Source organism: Pan paniscus, chromosome 6 (genome assembly GCF_029289425.2).
Source record: "Pan paniscus chromosome 6, NHGRI_mPanPan1-v2.0_pri, whole genome shotgun sequence".
Taxonomy (NCBI): Eukaryota; Metazoa; Chordata; class Mammalia; order Primates; family Hominidae; genus Pan; species Pan paniscus.
Genome location: NC_073255.2, coordinates 41690526 through 41711503, shown reverse-complemented (window position 1 = coordinate 41711503; position 20978 = coordinate 41690526). Strand labels below are relative to the sequence as shown.

The window sequence follows — 20978 nt, the reverse complement described above, 5'->3', positions numbered from 1 at the left end:
ATTTGGGGGGCTGGCCCCTTACAAAGGGAGAAATCATGGCCTAGCAAGGGAACATGCAGTGGAAGAAGAAGCACTAAACCCAGCTCTTTTCACCTACTAACCTAGCTGTGTATCATTGCATGATTGATTTCCTCCCTTTAGGATCAGTCTTCCCATCTGTAAAATAGGAGTGTTGAATTAAGATGGTCTCAACCCAGCTCAAACTGTAAAAAGCATTGAAAGAAATGAGGCCATGCCCCAGGGGGTAAATGTGGTGGGAGGGTGCGTTCTTCACTGGTGACCCTGATTCTCACAGATCTGGACCCCACTTCTTTATCTTGCTTCCACACAAAAGGCCTCATCAAAATGCTAGCCTGGCTTTGAAGTCATCAAGAGCCCCCTGCAGCCTCCTTAGAGTGTAGATTCTGGAGATATGAGTCTGACCCCTCTGTTTCTGCTCATGAGAATAGAGAGGCCATCATTTGAGCCTTTCTAATGCCTAATCTTCTGGTGCATCTAGAAGACAAACTATGCAAAAAGCAACCTTTAAAAGCTACACTGTATTTTTAGAACTTTGTGTTTTCCTTTTAGTCATAATCCTATGAATGATGTAGCAGCTGGTCTCTAGGACAAGGGACAATGCATATAAAAAAATATATATGTACTTCCACAAAACCTAGTGAAAAAGTGACGCTTCTCCTTGGAAGCCTTTCTATTAGAGATTCTGAAGACCACCCCCCAGGACAGACTATGGTATTACTCTTGTCCCATTCCATACAATGGGTTTTCAAAGCTAAGGGCTAACTTACCAATTGTAGCTTGTGGACACTGTCTCTAGTTCATGGACCATACTATATATTATAACAAAAAAACTTTCTACAAGGCACTTGTGACTCAAACTCTATTTGAATCTTGAGAACGTTTTTTAGAATGAGTTTGTTGACTATATCACATTCACTTCAATGGTTGGTTTTCCATTGGAAAGTCAGCCAACTTCCCAGAGTATCCAAATGTCCCTTCCTATGGTAGGGATTAGGCAGCCAGATCAGCTACTGAGGGAAAGGAGGCCAGTTCTTGGTTATGAAAAGGGATTTGAGGAGAACTGAAGTCAGTGTTCATGGTCAAAGGTAGGTTCAGGAATCATAGGGACCACCCACAGGTAGATGCCAACCCCAAGGGGGTCAGGCAAAGAGGCAGAAAAGGGGTCTGAGATCAGTCAGGAGAGGCTGTAATGCTACCTTGTGCTGCAGGGATAAACAACCCCAAAATCTCCATGGCTTGCATAACAAAAGGTTATTTCTCACTCACGTTATACAACATACACAGGTTGGCAAAGGGCTGCTCCATATAGTCACTCAGGAACACAGACCAGTGTGCACCATGTCTTCCATCCTCTCACTTTCTGTTTATTTCCAACCCTAGGAATTGCCCTCTGACTATCGTCACCTTGTCCTCCCTGAGCCTCCTCTGCCCATCCATCCATTCCCTGGGCCTCTCCGGTGACATCTGGATGGAACAGGTCACTCCTTCAGTTTCTGCAGCAGGGGAAGACAGAATGGAGGGCCTCCACCTAGAAAAGAAGCATTTCCTTTCACATTTCATTGGCTAAAATTAATCACATGACCTGACTGCAAAGGTTGCTGGGAAGTGTAGTTTTCTGTGGCCAGAAGGAAGGAGAGACAGCTATTCATAACTACAAGTAATGTCTACCAGAAGGGTCCAGAATCAGGTTGCAAGATGTGGTGAGATATGGCAGGGGAACCTACAGAGATTCCTGGAGGACTCATCACAACCCCACTCTTAGGGTTACAGAGAGGCCTAAGAGTGTCAACAGATATGGACAAAGTTGTCAGTAATTTTAGGGTACCTGGAAAATGTTAGCATTTGAGGCCTTCTTGTGTATTGTTTTAATATTCTAGGAGTGTCAACAGATATGGACCAAGTTCTTAGTAATTTTAGGGTACCTGGAAAATGTTAGCTTTTGAGGCCTTCCTGTCTATTGTTTTAGTATTCTAGGTATTCTGTAATTTTATCCTTATCTGTCACCTTCACAACCCAATTTCCCAATGAAAGGATGTGAGCTTTAACTGTGAAATCTCTCATCATCTTCATCATTAAGAGAGTCTAAGGAATTGATTACTTGGCATTCTCACACATCCCAAATTCTTGGTAAAGCCACACTAGCCAGTGTGCATACCTTGATTCATAAACCCATATGGGGCTGGAGGGTTAGGGATTGGAGAGGGGCAGATGACTTTGCATTATTTTAAATTAAGGTTCCAAACCATCCTATTGCCTTCTTTCTTTCAGTTGATCTTTTTGTTTTTAATTTTTTATTTTCATTTCATTTTTTGTAGAGACAGGGTCTCCCTATGTTGCCCAGGCTGGTTTCAAAGGCCTGGCCTTAAGCAGTCCTCCTGCCTCAGCCCCTCAAAATGCTAGAATTGCAGGCATGAGCCACTCACTGTTCCCAGCCTCTTTCACCTGATCTTATCAAAAGTTTTAAGTGCACAAACCCTTCCATATCTTTTCTTATCTTCCGCCAACTCCAGAGTAAGACATGAGATAACATCAATTTGTCTAACTGCATTATTTCCAGAATCCTGTATCAGAAAGGAATTCTCCCTTTATTTAATTGAGTTTAGTTCTGTTGTCTGTAAAACAGGGATAATAAAACCTGCTTTATAGAATTAATGAGATGGCAGAGAAAGAGATTTTGGAGAGTGAGAGTTCAGAACTGTTTAGAGTTGGATAAATTTTTTGAGATAGGGCTGCTTTCTCTCATCCAAAAACTCAGAAACTAAATAGATGCAAATGCTGTAACAAGAGACACTGATATATGTAAAGCACTTGGCATTGCTCTTGTCACACAGGAGCCCTCTGTAATATCAGTATGAGTATCACTGTTGTTATTACAATCACTGTTATTTCTACTGCTGCTTCTAATGCCATCACTTCAAACAGTACTATGATGGGTGTTTTTTTAGGTCTTTGTTTCACTGAACCAAATTCTGCTTACAAGCAAGCTCTTTCTCTCCAGGGATGTTTTTTACCAGAATATAAGATATATTTTAGTTTCTAATCCTGGGACACTACCTGGCTTCTCTTCCTCTTTTCAACACTCTTCTTTTTGCAGTAGTTTCTGGGAATGGTAACCACAGTAGCGGACCCAGTGCTTAGTCCTGTTTCTTTATTGACATCAAAGTTTTCACATGGTATAGTTACTTGCATTTTCTTTTATGAATTGCAGTGCCGGTGGCAGATATCAAAGCCGTGGTGACGGGAAAGGACTGCCCTCATATGAAAGAGAAAGGTGCCCTTAAACAAAACAAGGTATGATTTCCAAATTATTGCAAATAGCTCTATTTGCCCAGTGCGGTCGGCAACTGCAGCCAGCCTAGCCCTCCTTTATAGCAGTGTCCGTGTGTGTGCGTGTGTTCAGACACACATCTCTTATTCAGCTCTCCTGTTTCCTGTCCCAATTCCTTTTACATCTCTTACCCTTATTCTTTCTCTTTCTGACCCCTTTTCTGATGCTCATCATCTTTTCCATTCTCTCACTTCCTGCCTACTTCCAACCCTAAGAATTGCCCTCACTATTGTCACTTTGTCCTCTCTTGAGCCCGCTCTGCTCATCCGTCCATTCCCTGGGCCTCTCCTAACCTCCCCCATTTATGTTTATTTCTCCCTTCTCCAACTTCCACCCCAATATCTTTCATTGTCTTCTGCTGTAATCATGCTCTTAATATCCTCCCCGGGATCTCAGCGAAGCCTGGGACAGGCAGAGAGCAGCTGACTCAAAGAATCTTAGAAAACTTTAAAGGCCTGATACCCTTCAGCATTGTGGAAAGTAGGCTGTGAAATATCTCCAACTCAGACTAAAGGAGAAAATTTTCCCAGAAGTGTGTATTACTTAAGCCCTGCAATACCTTTCACCATCCCCTCCTAGTTTACCAACCATTCCATTATCATTCCATTACAGAGGGCACAGGAGGGAATATTATTTGAAAAGACAGAAGAATTTCTTTTGCCCGCTGGAAGTATTTGCCCTTGGAGAGGCCGTCAGGGAGCCAGTGCTTTGTTTATGCCTCTTAGAATCTTGTGATCTATACCATTCATGAACAAAAGTATCCAGATTATCTGGAGCACCCAGAAAATCTGGTACCAAAAATGTCACATAGATCAATAGGTTGCATCTTTATTTCCAGTGTCAGTATCTAAGAGGGACACCAAAATGATACACAATCTATTTACCAATCAGCGTTAAAATAAATAGTTTCCACTGTGTAATTTCTATTGTTATAAGACAGGGAATCCAGTTCTTTGCAGGATGGCCCTATCTATAGTTAAGGAAAAACAAAACTACTATGAAAATACTGTTCAGGAAGGCAGAGGGCAGGGGATGCAGCTGAAGAGGCTGATTGTAAGATCTTTCCTTCTTAAGTTCTATAACTCACCTCAGCTCCATGGGAACTCCTTCTTTGTTGAGCCCATCACAGCATTGTCATGTAATGCATTTGATTGGCAAGCATACTGATGGCAGGGCATGCCCAAGAGGCCAGGATCTGTGGCCTATCTGTTACACAGCACCAACGGGGGTTTCTGTTTATCTCTTCTCCATGCTATGGGGAGACAGAGATTCTATAGCTCAGCAGATTAGAGAAGCATCCTTAGCTATAGCAGCAAATCTCCAGTTTTCATGGTTTGCCTCCTGTGGAGCAGACTTTCTTCAACACCAGCCGGGATTACCATATGCTGCACATGTCAGGTATTCTCTCCACAATCTCGGAGAGCACTGGCTCTGCTCAGCTTCAGCCGAGGAGGTCCCCACAGTTACGTAACACTTGGGGCTGAGCTGGAAACAGTGTGGAGAAATTGGCAATAATAGGGGTCTGGGAGTCTGCAACCCAGAGAAGACCAGGAAGGGTGTACCTGGAAAAATAGCAACCTGCCAGAATTCAAGTGTGCTAAATAAAGATAGAGGGAATTATGTAAAATAGGTGTGGAGGGACTTCCTGTTTCAGCCCCAGCATATGAAGAGCTTGAGAGTTGTGCTCCCATCCTCAGAATAAGGAGAAGTGGGCAGGGTGTGGTGGCTCGCGCCTGTAATCCCAGCACTTTGGAAGGCCAAGGCGGGCGGATCACAAGGTCAGGAGTTCGAGACCAGCAGCCTGGCCAACATAGTGAAACCTCGTCTGTACTAAAAATACAAAAAATTAGCCAGGCCTGGTGGCAGGCACCTGTAGTCCCAGCTGCTTGGGAGGCTGAGGCAGGAGAATCACTTGAACCCAGGAGGTAGAGGTTGCAATGAGCCGAGATCACGTCACTGCACTCCAGCCTGAGCAACAAGAGTGAAACTCTGTCTCAAAAAAAAAAAAAAGAAGAAGAAGCAGAACAAAGCAGAAATCAACAAGTTTTCTTGGACCTATCCTAGAACTGAGGTTGCAGGCAAACCATCACCATGGAATGTGGAAAGTCAGATGTCCAAGAAGACATAATAATCCTGAACATGTCTGAACTTAACATGAAGATCTCAAAATCCATGAGTTATGAAACTGATAGAACAGAAAGGAGAAATAGACAAATTCATTATTATTAATATATTGGAGACTTCAACATCCCTCGGTCAGTAATCAATAGACCAAGCAGGCAGAAGATCAAGAATATTGATGACCTGAACAGCACCATAAATCAGCTTGATCTAATTGACATTAATAGAATAATCCACTCAGCAACGGCAGAATACACATCCTTCACAAGCTCAAAGGAAACATTCACCAAGGTAGACCACATTTTGGACCGTAAAACATGTCTTAAAAAATTTAAAGAATAGCAGTTAGACAAAGTATGTTCTCAAATCACAATGGAATTGAACTAGAAATCAGCAGCAGAAAGACAGCTGGAAAATCCCCCAAATGTTTGGAAATTTAACAACACACTTCTAAATAACCCACAGTTCCAGGAAGAATTCCCAAGAGAAATTACAAAATGTTTCAAACTAAATAAAATGAAAATCCAGCTTACCAAAATGTGTGGGATGCAGTGAAGGCAGTGCTTAGAGGGAAATTTATAGCATTGAATGACTACATTAGAAAAGAAGAAAGAACTAAAATCAATAAAGCTTCCACCTCAGGACACTAAGGAAGGAGAGCAATTTAAGCTTAAAGCAAGCAGAAGAAAAGAAATATAAAATTTAGAGTAGAAATCAATGAAACTGAAATCAGTAGAGAAAATCAACAAAACCAAAAGCTGGTACTTTGAAAAGATGAATAAAATTGATAAACTTCTAGCCTGGCTAACCAAGAAAAAAATGAGAGTCACCCGTATAACAGATGTGGAGATGATTTCATTTGAACATGTGAGGTAGTATATTTGGCCTTGTATCAGACTCCTCTCTCCTTAAAGGAGACTAAAAAAGTAAAACCGAGTAAATGATGTTTTGCAGCCTTTATTTTTCACATATTGTCACGACACTCATAAAACATGGGATGGATGATGATGGATAGATGGATGATGGATGGACAGCTGGAGAATGATGGATGGATGGAGTACGCCACTGTAAACAGATAAGACTGCAAATAGAGGCTACTTCCTGGGACTCACTGGCCCATATTTCTAGCTACCCTGGGCTCTTCCAGTCTGCCATGAGGGATGAGACTAGCAGAATTTCAAGCAGCCTGGCCCTTTAATTAGCATATACATGGAATTTACTTGTCTTGCAATGTTACTAGTGTTCATATATACCATGTCATCAAGCAAAACATCAAAAGGCAGAAGGAAAGCCACGATTTTACCTGCTGAACCCCCCAACCCACACCCCTTTCCCCGTGCTCCAGAGGTGCCCTCCTGTCTACCTCTGGGACTTCTGGGTAGGAAAAGGGGACCTGCAGCCTAAAAGGAGAATTGACCAGAATGTGTTCATAAGAGGTCTGTCAGTACACAGTGGATGGATGACAACCAAGGCAAATTGCTGGCTCTTTGGACAGTTTTTCCAGCTGTGGAACAGCTTTTGACATTTTGTGCCATGAGACCCATGGTTAACTTAATCACCGAGCAAGGCAAACTGAGACATTGGCATCTGTAAAAGAGATACTTTGTTAATGGCAGAGTGTTGGTAACTGATCATCCTCTCACCCATTCAGTCTCTGCTGATGTTCCCAGCAGGGCCCTGAGAACAGAAAGAAGAAAATTGGTCCTTTCCCTCGAGGTGTCTATTGCAGAGGCATTTGTTCATGTAGTCAGTCATCCACTCAGTCAGCATGGGAGTGCCTGAAATAGCATAGGACGTAAATGGGGTAGCTGGGGTCCTGTCTTTCTGGAGCTTAGAGTCTGCTATGTTTAACAGAGTTCAGTGCAGCAGGCACATTTTTACGGAGACAAGAAATGGTGGGTTCTTCACACAGGGATCAGAAAGTTTCTCATTGAGACTTGAAAAGAATTGCCATGAGTAGATGGAAATTCAGTTGGAAGGTTTTGATATGCAAGGATTAAGGATTCTAAATTCAAACTCTATAATTTATAAAAATAAGCTGATTTGTGGCTGTGTGCTTTAAGGTGGGCATTCTTGGTGCTTGTCTCACTGGATTTGGGGCTTTTAGTTCAACAGTCAACATGAAATCACCCGAGTGAAGATCCATTGATTCAGATGGGAGTATATTTGGTGTATGAGAAGCTTCCATCTTCCCATTTGCCAGAATTAAGCATTTGTTTTCCCAGTGTGATGCTTAAACCTGAAATAGGAAGCATATTCTACTGAAGCTGATGTTCTAGCATCAGTTTGAAAACCCTGGTCTTAGCCAAAAAGTCCTTTATTCACATTTACTTCATTCATCATCCATTCATTCATTCATCCAGCAATGTATTGAGCATCTCCTTTGTCCTAGGTGCCAGGAATCCAAAGATAAATATGGCCTGGCCCCTGGCCCTAGGTGTCCAGTAGATAAGATTTATATTTAAATATGCAATTACAATTCAATATGTCTATGCCAAAAAAAATTAAACACAGAGGGAGCCTGGGAGAGTTGAGAAAGGTGATGCAGGACATGGCATCTGATCTAGCTTTTGAAAAGGAATTGGCCAGGCAGAGAAGTGAGGAGAAGACTTTCCAAAAGGAGGAAAAAGTCTGAAAAGGCACAAGGGCCTTTGCTCATGTGAAAAGCATCCTCTAATTGGGAATGTTGAATTCAGAGTATAGGATGGATGGGGATGGGGAGAAGAATATGGATTGGAGAACTATTGGCCGGTTACGCTGCTAAGATAGATTGGGGCTGGAGAGTTGTAACTGCCTGAAGAAGGTAATCTCTGTTATGTACTACATGAATGAGTGTTTTTTGCCTTCTAAAATAGAAACTCAAATTCTTAGATATCTGGACAGCAATAAGCTATAGTTCTGAAATCTACTGCTATTTCTGTGACCATAATTTAACACCCACACACATGCCGAGTTATATCCTGTGTCTTTTATCAAAAGGTTTTACCCTCATGATGACCTGGATAGATAGAGAACCAACATAGTTAAGTGAATGCTAGCAAAATGGCCATATGTGGTGAGTTACCGTCAAACAATGTAAGGATTGGCAGCCAACACTGCACGCTGAAAATATGTTGCATACAACTCTACTCTTGTTATCAGTCTGTTCCTCATTTGACCCATGGAAGATGGCAGTCCCCAAACCCAGGAACCATTTTCCTGAGCATCTGCTGACACAGCGTGCCTTGTCTTCTGTCCCAGGGCCAGAGTGTTGAATACAAAGGTCAGGGGCCTCAGGACATGGAAGGATGTTCACTTTCCTCTGCCTCCACTCTCCCTAGAACTCAGGCTTCCTCCACATGACAAGGTGGCAAGCAGGCATCAGTGCAGCAGAGAATGGAGAGAAGCTGCTTCTAGATGTAATTTTTCACTGCACTAAATCCAGAGGAATAAAAGAGCTTCGGTCATGAGCAACAAAGCCCCTGAGCATTCGATGTCTAAGTGAGTGTTGTGGTGTGTGGAGGCAAGTAGGCCCAGAGGGGGGCACAGATCAGTGACAGTCTACTCCACCACCACCTGGCGCCTTCTCCCTCATGGACAGTGTGGACAGGTGGCAGTTTCTGGAGTATTAGCCTGAGAGGTGCCATTGCTCCTGGCTCTGCAGCCTCCCTGCTCCAAGTGCTGAAGAGCTGACCTTCACCAATGACTCAACAACAGCAAGCCAGAGACATCAATAAAACCCATTACAAGCGATAACACCCTTTAACACAGACATGCAGCTCAGAGAATTAATTCCTCCCACCCCCTCCCAGGCAGCTTTGGTGAAATTAAAGTGGGAATTGACATTCTCACGAATTTCCCATTTCCTGCCTGTGTTTATCAGGAATCTAGGTCATGACAGTTCTGATCATTCATGTCGTGAGTGGTATATGTCATAGAAGGGCAAAGCTGAAAGTTTGCCTGCTCCTTTTCCTTCCTTCTCCATCCCCCTGCAGAAGAGAAAGTATCACAGCAATAACCACGCTGACACTGTGGTTTCAAGTGACTTCAGCACCCTGTCCGGAGCACGTCTGGGCTGCAGTGCTGTTCACACCGGCTCTTGTCAGCAAGGGGTGATCAGCCACGTGATTTCCCTGAGCAGTCAGGCACTTGTCACCCAGGGTCAGCCCAAAGGGGCCTGGATGAACTTTACCTTTTCCTGTTTACCTCCAAGGGCCCCCTCACGCCACTGTAATATCCTGACTGGTTGTTCAGAAGCAAAGCTCACTCCCTCCTTTTTCTTTCTTCAATCTCTCAAGTATGAGTCAGAGAGTTTTCCTAATAAATGACTCTAAGATTAGTAAAGAAATCATCATTTTAATGAACATGCCAAATCTGAGTACAATTTGTATGAATTTTTGAAATTATAGCTTAGCATTTTGTTGAAAAAAAAGTTGTAAGAAGAGATAATGACCTATGACCTATCACCTTACCATAATTATTTTCATTTCCCATATTTCTTTCCAGTCTCTGTCCCCAAGTAGGAATTGTTCATAATTGTGATCAGTGTGTACATGGTGTTCATGTCTCGTGCTTTTGTCCACTTAACTTTGGCTCCCTATAATTATCTTACTGAATGACCAAATACATTTCCCTTGGTGGCTAATTGATGATTTCTTTATTACCCAAAAGAGGGAGAGGTTAGTTTCTCATAATGTTCTTTCAGATAATAATATTTGGCTTTTGCTTTCTTTTGAATTTTTCTTTTGAAATTATCTCAGGCATAGCATCTCTGGTTCTTGATATGTATTTTCATATTGATTTTTTTTAAAAAGAATGATATGAATTTATAGTACTAATAGTAAGTCTGTGACTATTTTAATTATAAATTAAAAGGCCCAAGAGAGATGGTTATGGGAACAGATGCTATACTTAATGGCAAATTGTTTTTGTTTGTTTGCTTGTTTCGGCGCCCTTCCTTTTTACATTATTGTCTTCACTGGGTAGGCCTGAGTCAGGGCCTAAAGAAGAATAGAAAATGAGGAGAGCATTTATGCAGAATAGCTCCCATTCCACGACTCAGCATTCTTTCCTTCGCTTGTTTCTATTTCTGTCAAGGTGAGGAGACCTTTTGAGTGTGAGACGCTGGTAGATCTATCCTCAGAACAAGACCTGCCCCCTCTCAATGAGGGACAGCTGGAGGTGAACCAGACACTGAGAACTCCATGAGAGCCAGAAATAGTTAGATGATGGACTGTGTCAGGACAGGGATGCAGCCACTTTGGAATAATTCTTTAATCCGTCTGAAATTCTGAAATCTGTAGGCACTGACCTCATCTTTTTGCCTTTTATCTTTCTGGGGCATTTTTGCTGTGAGTCACAGGCCAAAGACAAACCCTCTAACAGATATTAAGGTAGAGAATGATGTGAAGAGATTGGCTCCCTAAGAAAGAATGTTTTGTGGGCAATTACTGAGCAGTGTGGCTCACAGATCACAGGAGGGGAGAGGGATGGTCATCACTGGTGCCTAATAGAAGCACAGAGAAGGAAGGCACACTGGAACCTCCATGCTGGAACAGTGTAGAGCGTTGGTTTGGATACACTTGGCTCTTCTCTTCCAGACTAGGAGTCCTCAGGATGCTGAGAAGAGCTGATGACTCTCATCTTCTGCTGACCGCTCAGACCACTAGAATGATCGTCTTACCCAGTATTGGTACAGCATGTACAGTTTGAGAAGTGTGGCTTAATGTACATATTAGACATGGCACTGAGTGCCTTGGTCATTGGTCATTCACCTGCAATGAAATGAAAAATGTCACTTGGTTCCTAGACTTCTGGGCCTGGCTCATTGCGTGCACTCCGTAGGTTTTCACCAATGAGTAAGCCCATGCTTCTCGATTATACCTTGCAGTCTCTGCTGGGTAAGACCTAAGCTTTGTGTAGCCTTTGCTGTACAGTAGCTTAAAGGTCAAAGGACAGATATAAAGATAATGGGTTCACCTAGGAGCCTCCTTAAAGCTGGCATAGCGTCCACATTTTAGGGAATTCATACCTCTGTGGGCCTCTCTGTCTTTCTTAGGATGATAGAAGAAAGGGCAGTCCTTAATCCTGTTGATTGGGAGTTTACTGGTTTTTTGTTTGTTTGTTTGTTTGTTTTTGTGGCCTCTCTGGAAGGGAGATGCTGAAGAAAGGAGAAAAGCACAGTTTTGGTGGCGGGCGAGGAGGCGGGCGGTGCTGTCACCTTGGACACTCATTGAGCTTCTCTAAGCCCCGCCTCATAAAGGAGATGAAAACACTTGCTACATGGGCTGCATGCGAATTAAATGAGATAGTTCACAGACCGCCCTGAATGGAGAGAAGGAATCATGCCGTGAACCTTGAAGAGCATGGTTCCTCCTTCCATCAGCCTCATTGCAGCTCCGCTTGGCTAGACAAGCTGGCCCTATTCCATGGTCAATGTGCAGCCATTTGCAACTGCAAAATGAAATGTGCCGATTTTCCTTAAGGTGCTGTTTTCTCTCATCTCTTGTAGGAGGTGCTTGAACTCGCTTTCTCCATCTTGTATGACTCAAACTGCCAACTGAACTTCATCGCTCCTGACAAGCATGAGGTAAGGGTCTCGGGGGTGATAATTTATGAGATAATGTTATCTTTTCTCAAGAAAAATATAGAAAGAAATTTTACTTAAGAAAAATAGACCTGCCTGAAAAAATGATGAACCAAGGGGCATCTTGCTGACTTGGAGGAGAATAGAAACCTCTTGACAAACTGCCCGTTGCAACAGATTCAACTTCTTAGTAGCTTGATTGATAGTTCATGGTAAAGAAAAAGGATGTAAAAGGCCTCAAATGCAGCAAAGGTATACTTGTTAATCCAGAGAAAGAAGCGGCCCTGGTTACAGCTTTGGTTTTCATTGAATTTTTCGTTTTTGGTCTGGATTTTCCCAAGATAAACTGGTCTCTCTTCTTTAAAACATCTGAGGAAGTAGGTTTTCTACCAAATTTCTTTAAGCTATTTTAAGAGGTTTAGGGCTGTCGCTGCTGTTGGGATTTTATTTTCGAGATGCTTTTATTCCTTTCTGACATCTTGTTATATGTATAATTTGTTTCTCTTCTTGCAGCACGCTGTCAGCTATATTTAAAATATTTAGCATAAATCTAGGAAAATGCATTTGTAAGATAAAGTAGCAGTTATGGCTGATTTAACTTTCTTTTATAAACTGGAACCCAACATCATGCTTGAAACTTTTATTTTTAGATGATACCATTCAAATTTTTGTTTTGCGTGTGGTTGCATAAACAGCTTTAGAAAGGAAGAGAACATTTTAATAGAATCTGACTTTTGTTCCCCATTTCCCCTAGGACATTTAGCTCATTTAGAAGTTATTCAGTATCTAGTTTTCACTGGTTTGAAGCTTTTGAATAAAATTGTATATCCCAAAGAGAGAGGAAAGATTAGACACAAATCCTGCATTTAGAACGGTGCTTAAATATAATTCTGTGTCACTTGACATTTAGTTTGCTGAAGGGTAAGACTTTGTCTTCATCTTTCTGAAAATAGATACTGTGTTCTACTGTTTCTGTTTTTAAATAAAATTGTGGTTCTACACAGGCCACCATATTCAAGATGTATAGAGCTGTATACAAAACTACTTAAAATAGTAGAACTTTGGATGTTATTTAAATCTCTGCAAGGCTGTTTTCCCCAGTGTACATTAATTCCAGATCAGGATAAATGCTCTGGGACTGCCAGATTTTTATTCATATCTGCCACTTCTTATAGATACAATGAAGAGAAAAATGCCATATGCTTGTGAACACTTTTAATTACTTCAGACCACTTTCCTTCTATTACCTCATTTTATTTCCATAATTATTCCATACAATAGAAAGTTCTATTACAGACATTCTCATTTATGAAATGAGCACGGAGAGACCTCCCAGAACTGAATACCTCAACAACAGAAAGGTGAACACAGTTGGCCCTTGAATAGCATGGGGGTTATGGGCACCAAACCCCCCACACAGTTGAAAATCTGCCCATAACTTCTGACTCCCCAAAAACTTAACTGTCAGTAGCCTACTGTTGACCAGAAAGAAGCCTTCCCCATAACATAAGCAGTTGATTCACACACATTTTGTATGTTATGTGGATTTTATACTGTATTCTTCCAATAAGGTAAGCTAGGGAAAAGAAAATGTTAAGAAAATCATAAGGAAGAGAAAATATGTTTACTATTCATTAAGTGGAAGAGAATCATCATAAAGGTCTTCATCCTCATTGTCTTCACATTGAGTAGGATGAGGGAGAAGGAAGAGGACGGGTTGGTCTTGAGGTCTCAGGGGTGGCAGAGGCTAGAGAGGTGGAAGAGGTGGAAGGGGAAGCAGGAGAGACAGGCACACTTGGTGTAAGTTTTATTGAAGAAAAAAATCCATGTATAAGTGACCCACACAGTTAAAACCCATGTTGTTCAAGGGTCAACTGTAAGTATAACAACCCTGGCTTACTCTCTGCCAGGCACCATTAATGCTTTATATGTATATTTCACCCCAGTTAACCCTCATATAACTCTAAAAGAATCGCCATTTAAAAGAGGGAAATGAGGCAAGAGAGCTTAAGAAACGTGTCCAGGGTCACACAAGTAGTAAGAGGACAGAGCTGGAATTTAAACACTGGCAGTCTTGCTCCAGAAGCCCTACACTTAACCCCTGCACTGTGGAGCTAGGAAGAGAAAGAGCAGACACTGAGCTCACACATTCCTGGCAGGCCCATCACTCAGTTTCTACAATCACCAACTCATGGCCAATCTGGTTCACCTGTGCTCCCATCCACTCTTCCACCATCACCCAGCTGCCACCCCTGATTATTTTGAAGCAAATCTGGATATCATTTTGTGTATAAATGTTCCTGTATGCATTTCCCAACAATAAAGACTCAATTTAAAACCATAACTGCAATACCCTGATCACACTTAAATAAATTAATAATGTGGTATTTATTTATTAAACCATGTGCAGTCAGTTTTCAGATGTCTCTAATTGTCTCATTTGTGTTTTTTTCTTTCATACTTTGTTCAAGTCAGAATGCAAATAAGATCCATGCATTGCAGTTGGTTGACATGTTTCCTAGGTTTCTCTGAATCTACAGGTTTCTCTTTCTCTCTCTCTGTCTCTCACAATCATGAGCATGTGCCTTTTTTCCTTGAAATTTATTTATTGGGAAAAACAGGTCATTAGACCTGTAATGTTAATAGTCTAGACTGTGCTGGTTATAACTTTATGTATTAGCTTACTGTTGCTATTGTAACAAACTGCCACAAACTTAGTGTTAAAGAACACAAATTTATTGTCTTCGAATTCTGGACTTCAGAAGTCAAATGTGAGTATCCTGGGCTAAAATCAAGGTATCAGCAGGGCTGTGTTCCTTTCTGGAGGCTCTAGGGAAGAATTTTCCCTTGTCTTTTTCACTCAAGAGTCCACCTGCACTCCTTGGCCTCCATCCATTGCAATGGCTGGTTGAACCTTTTCATCACCTCACTTCAGCCTCCTCTTTCGTACTCAGATCTCCCTCTACCTCTCACTTCTCTGACTCTGACTCTGACTCTTCTTCTGTTTCCTTCTCTCACTTTTAAGGACCTTCGGGATTACATTGGGCCTGCTTGGATAATCCAAGATAATCTCTGTTTTAAGGTCAGCGGATAGCAACCTTAAGTCCCTTTTCCATGGAACCTGACATATTCACAGGATCCAGGGAGTAGGATGTGGGTGTCTTTGGAAGGCGGGTATTATTTTTCCCACCGCAATCTGCAGTTTAATTCATATATTCATCGGTCCCCTGTATGTCTTGTGAATTGTAGTTAAAGGATTAATCAAATTCAGGCTCCCTTTCTAAGCAGCAGCAGTGGTGTTTGTACTTTCATGGTGACTTCTTGCTCCCCTTTCTTGGATATTAGCAGCCAACAATGATCGTTGTCTGGATCCTTGGAACCATTAGAGGTTGCAAAAGGTTAATATCCTAATTTTATTATTCCTTCTTTATTAAAGGGATATATAAAGAGAAACTGGCCTCGTCAACTATTTGGTTATCCTAAAGTTATACAATTTACATATGGTAGGCAGGATAAATACTTGATTCTCTTTGCCAGTTTTCAAAATAGTAAGCATCTTTCAAAGGAGAACAATGAGGCATTTGGGGGCAGGGGTTGAGTAGGAAATCATGCTTTTAAACAGAATTGTGTCTCAATATGTTGCAGTTACTGTCATTATTAGTTTCTAAGTTATCCTGTCTGGAACAAGTAGGAACACCATTGGGTTGGCATCTGAGTCCTATTGGGAGGACCCCTTACGTCTTTGATAACTTTCTGGCATTCTGGTATGATGGAGTGTTCCAGGTTTATCTTTATGTTTCCTGCCTTTTCTCTGTGAAGCCTTGATTACTTGTAGTGGGAAATCATATTTAGTGACCAGAATCTAAGCATGAGTTGTGTTTATGGTCATTGCACACCACGATGCAGTGGTTCTTGGTTGGTCCTTATTTTTTAGCCCTTTTTGGGGACAGAGCTAGGTGGTTTTCTTTTAAGATAAACTAATGAATTGATACGGATAGTTCCAACTCAAATTCAGTATCAGTACTACAGGGTTTTTATTTATTGGTCGATGTACTTTCACATAAAATTTTCTGTGCCCGTTGTTTCTAAAAAGAAACGTGCTGCAGAAATGTTCCTGTGGGTTAAACTAATCTATACTAGGAAGCTAGCCAGGCCTGGGAAGGCTGTGTGAAAAGAACAGTAATCCCCAGGACTTGGGGATTTACCATGAAACAGCATGAAAGCTGGAAGGGGCCTTTGAGAATGTAGAGTTCAGTGGCACCCGTACCTGCATGTTCATTAGAGTTTTCTAGGAAGCAAAGTCTCCTCACCCTAGATCTACATGATCAGGATCTCCAAGGTAGGAGCTAGGTGTCTACTTCTGTCAAGGTTATTTATGAAGAAATGGATGGTTAGACATGTTCAGAATCAGATCATGAGGACACTAATTCTTCCGGAAATCCCTTAACACTAAATTGATGTTTCGATGGGTTAAATGCTTTGGCTGAGATCACATAGCCAAGGTAGAACCAAAGCCCTCCAAATCAATGCTGCCCTCCTGAAACACAGATCTCATAATACACCCATTGTGCTTCTCCTCAGCTTAAAAAGGAGGACCGCTGATGTGCATCATGGAAGATTTCCATCACATCATGGTGACTGGAGATTTATATAGTGCTTGCAGTATACTTTGGTTACTTTTATGTTGAGATCTGCTACCATGGAATACAGTCCAGATAACCACAGTGCCAAAGTAGGTTAAAGAGGGTCTGGAATTGCCGCTTGAACTAGTGAGGCAGAAAAGTTGGGAATCTGGAGTGCATGGTAGAAGGAAGACCACTTCAACAGAAGAGGAGAACAATTGCTGTTATAGAATCCTATATAGGACTATTAGAAACCTAAACTCCAGTGCATGAGTGGAGCCCAGCATCCAGAACGCCAAGCAGCTTTCTGAGATGCTGGCATCAGGGGTGCCTCTTTCACCAGGTGTCATGGTTCTCTGTCCATGTCAGTACAGAACTCCAGCCTCTGGGAGGGGAAGCTAAGAAGAGAAAAGCAGGTCCTCAGACAAGGCACAGTTCTTCCTTCTCCCTCACAGAGATCATAGTCTCCTGGAGAGACAAAAGGCTATGAAAGGAGAAGAATCAGACTCTTAGTTGGGTACTGTGAGGGGCTTTCCAAAACAGATAATATCCCCAAGTATCAGGCCCCAGAGACCTGGTGAAAAGAAACCTTAGGAACTAGAGACAAAGGCTAAAGAGGTCCCCAGACAGGCAGCCAACCCTCCTCCCATTAAGATTGCCCAATAATTTTAACCATTTTGGCTGCCAGACACTGGGCAGCATAAGGCTATTTCCTAGCCCTTTAGCTGAGAAACACCAAGGTGGGACTGCCATTGGCCATTGGCTCCAGGGTGGGACAGGGCTGTCATTGTGAATGCTAGGATCAGACAGGACAGGCCGAGATGAGCTACTAGACTAGGAGCCATGACTGGAGTCAGCAAAGAAACCTGCTTCACCTGATGTTGAGTCCAGGGCTGTTCGGTAGATTCCACCAGTACCTAAAAGTCATAGACTCCCACATAGGTGTTACATTGCAAGTCATGGAGAACTCCAATCCTCAGCTGTTACAGAGAAGCATTCTTTGCAAAGAAGAGCACAGGCACTGGAGTCAGATTGCCTGGGTTCAAACCTCACCCGGTCTACATAATACTGAGTCACTTCTCTGTACCTCAGTTCCTTCACCTATAAAACAGAGATAACAGAAGTATCGACTTTATATTGAGATGTCGCCAAATATGAAATGACGAAGTAGGCAGAGCCCTTAGCGCACAGCCTACTGAGTGATGAGTATTCACTGTTAGCTATTTTTACTATTAATACTTCTGTAATTGCCACCAGTAATGATCGCTGTTGCCTCCCTTCCTGCCAGTACTGTATCTGGACGGATGGACTGAATGCGCTACTCGGGAAGGACATGATGAGCGACCTGACGCGGAATGACCTGGACACCCTGCTCAGCATGGAAATCAAGCTCCGCCTCCTGGACCTGGAAAACATCCAGATCCCTGACGCACCTCCGCCGATTCCCAAGGAGCCCAGCAACTATGACTTCGTCTATGACTGTAACTGAAGTGGCCGGGCCCAGACATGCCCCTTCCAAAACTGGAACACCTAGCTAACAGGAGAGAGGAATGAAGACACACCCACGCCTTGGAACCGTCCTTTGGTAAAGGGAAGCTGTGGGTCCACATTCCCTTCAGCATCACCTCTAGCCCTGGCAACTTTCAGCCCCTAGCTGGCATCTTGCTCACCGCCCTGATTCTGTTCCTCGGCTCCACTGCTTCAGGTCACTTCCCATGGCTGCAGTCCACTGGTGGGACAAGAGCAAAGCCCACTGCCAGTAAGAAGGCCAAAGGGCCCTTCCATCCTAGCCCTCTGCAGGCATGCCCTTCCTTCCCTTGGGCAGGAAAGCCAGCAGCCCCAGACTGCCCAAAAACTTGCCCACCAGACCAAGGGGAGTGCCCCAAGGCCCCTGTCTGGAGGAAATGGCCTAGCTATTTGATGAGAAGACCAAACCCCACATCCTCCTTTCCCCTCTCTCTAGAATCATCTCGCACCACCAGTTACACTTGAATTAAGATCTGCGCTCAGATCTCCTCCCACCTCTCTCCCTGCTTTTGCCTTGCTCTGTTCCTCTTTGGTCCCAAGAGCAGCAGCCGCAGCCTCCTTGTGATCCTCCCTAGCATAAATTTCCCAAACAGTCCACAGGTCCCACGCCCACTTTGCGTCTGCACTGTGATCGTGACAAATCTTCCCTCCTCGCCAGCTAGTCTGGGGTTTCCTCTCCCTGCCCCAGGCCAGAACTGCCTTCTTCATTTCCACCCACGCTCCCAGCCTCTTAGCTGAAAGCACAAATGGTGAAATCAGTAGTCTCGCTCCATCTCTAATAGACTAAACCTAAATGCCTCTAGGACGGACTGTTGCTATCCAAGCGTTTGGTGTTACCTTCTCCTGGGAGGTCCTGCTGCAACTCAAGTTCCACAGGATGGTCAAGCTGTCAGACATCCAAGTTTACATCATTGTAATTATTACTGGTATTTACAATTTGCAAGAGTTTTGGGTTAGTTTTTTTTTTTTTTTGCTTTGTTTTTGTACAAAAGAGTCTAACATTTTTTGCCAAACAGATATATATTTAATGAAAAGAAGAGATACATAAATGTGTGAATTTCCGTTTTTTTTTTTTTTAATTATTTTAATCCCAAACATCTTCCTGAAAATAACATTCCCTTAAACATGCTGTGGAATAAAATGGATTGTGATGATTTGGGGAGCTGGTGTTTTGATTTAGTAACTTAGGTTCTTGCTACTCAGTCATCAGCATCACCAGGGAGCTTGTTGGAGATGCCAGCTCTTCAGCTCCGCCCTAGACCTGCTGAATTGGGTGATGTTTATGTACATTGGTTTGAAAAACACTGCTGTGGGAAACCCTCCACCATTGCTAGGTCACCATAGGCTCTGAGCATCAGTGGAGAATGTTACTTCTAAGAAGACCATCTCGACTCACTGAGAAAATCAGACCCACTGTATGAAAATATCTATTCCTTTTACATTCTTGTCTCTTGACCATGACTTTCTCTTTTTTCTTTCTTACCATGATATAATTCATAGAATGGGTCTAATTAAAGACATCACAACTTTGAGGGAGCACATTTAGCAATGAAAAGAATGCATACCCACAGACCTGAAATAAGCCAGAACTAAATAAATCTAACTGTGGGTTAATAAATTATAGGTCAGAGCCCAGCGAAGGATGTTTCTTAAGTCATTTGCACTGGAGGCATTATCAGGATTGTAAACTCCCCAGCACTGGGAGGGATGTCAGAAGGGTCCAAGCATGCAGTATTAAGCATGGCACAGCACCAGCCACTCTGGCCTCACAGCACAAGCTGTGGAGGCATCCAGGTCATTTCTCTTTACCGTCATCAGGATGTGCAATTACAGATTGACCTGGGTTGAGATGATATGGTCCAGAGCACTGCATGCATTGCAGGAAAAAAGTCCTTTGCAATGCAAAGGGGTTGCAAAAAAGTCCTTTGCATTCACAGGGGTTCCTTCTTCCCATCAGAGCACTCACACCTGTGTCAAGCTGTTAATTCCTTGATCATTAAGCTTCGATGTTATTAACATGTACTTGCTATCAGGAGCAGTTATTAATCTACCCATCATCATGATAAAACAGTAAGTGTTAGGTCAAAGACAGCAAAGAAAGTCATATTATTTTTTTCTTATGGGTTACAAGATCCAATCCATGAAAAAGGGAACTTTCTGGACCAGGATCTCTGAGGTCCTGAGACACTGGGTTTAAGAAATGTATCTGTCCTGTGACCTTGGTTGGGGAGATCCAGCCCCTCTCTCTTCTGGCACTCCAGCTTTGGTGCATTTAATAGAAAGAAACCTTTTCAGGACTGAAAGGCAGCATTCTCCAGCTCCTCCCTAGACCCTCCTTTGGACCTGTGAGATCTGAAGAGTATGCCATCTGTTTCCATTCATTTTGTGACCATGTGGGGAAGGATTGTTGCCCATATTTGGCCACCTCACCTTCTCTCTCCAGGCTGCCCAAGGCTTTTTTTCCCCATGCAATGAGCCTACCGCCTCCAACTCATCTCCTGTTGCCTGCAGTTTCCTAAGCCTGGGCAACTCAGCCAAATCCAAGGCAGAAGTAAAGTAGGAAGACTGATGTTGTCATGAAGTCCAAGTTGCATTCTGCTATTCATCTTACTCAAAATAAAACTGATTACTTAATTTGAATCTGCTGATGTTTAAATTCCTCTCTTATTCTTGTTCAGAACACATAAGAGGAAGGAGAATTAACTGGCCTCTGAAACCTCTGTGACAACATTTAAGGGCAGGGAAAGCTAATAGTAATTGCAAAAGAAAAAGTGCAAGGCTGAATGTTTCTTGA

General features: G+C 42.7%; 1 protein-coding gene across 7 annotated transcripts in view; it reads left to right on the top strand.

Annotated features, from left to right (window-relative positions):
• The window catches only part of ELMO1 (engulfment and cell motility 1), a 591689-nt gene extending 572351 nt beyond the window's left edge, over nucleotides 1-19338 (top strand). For 6 of the 7 annotated variants that reach the window (XM_003814972.4, XM_034963945.2, XM_014345639.4 and 3 more), the window contains 3 exons: nucleotides 3230-3312; nucleotides 11961-12038; nucleotides 17946-19338. In XM_003814972.4, coding sequence (XP_003815020.1) covers nucleotides 3230-3312; nucleotides 11961-12038; nucleotides 17946-18146 — 362 coding nt within the window. In that variant the 3' untranslated portion in view covers nucleotides 18147-19338. The remainder of the gene's footprint in view (nucleotides 1-3229; nucleotides 3313-11960; nucleotides 12039-17945) is intronic. The other variant, XR_008626205.2, reaches the window with a different exon arrangement.
• The last annotated feature ends 1640 nt before the right edge of the window (nucleotides 19339-20978 follow it).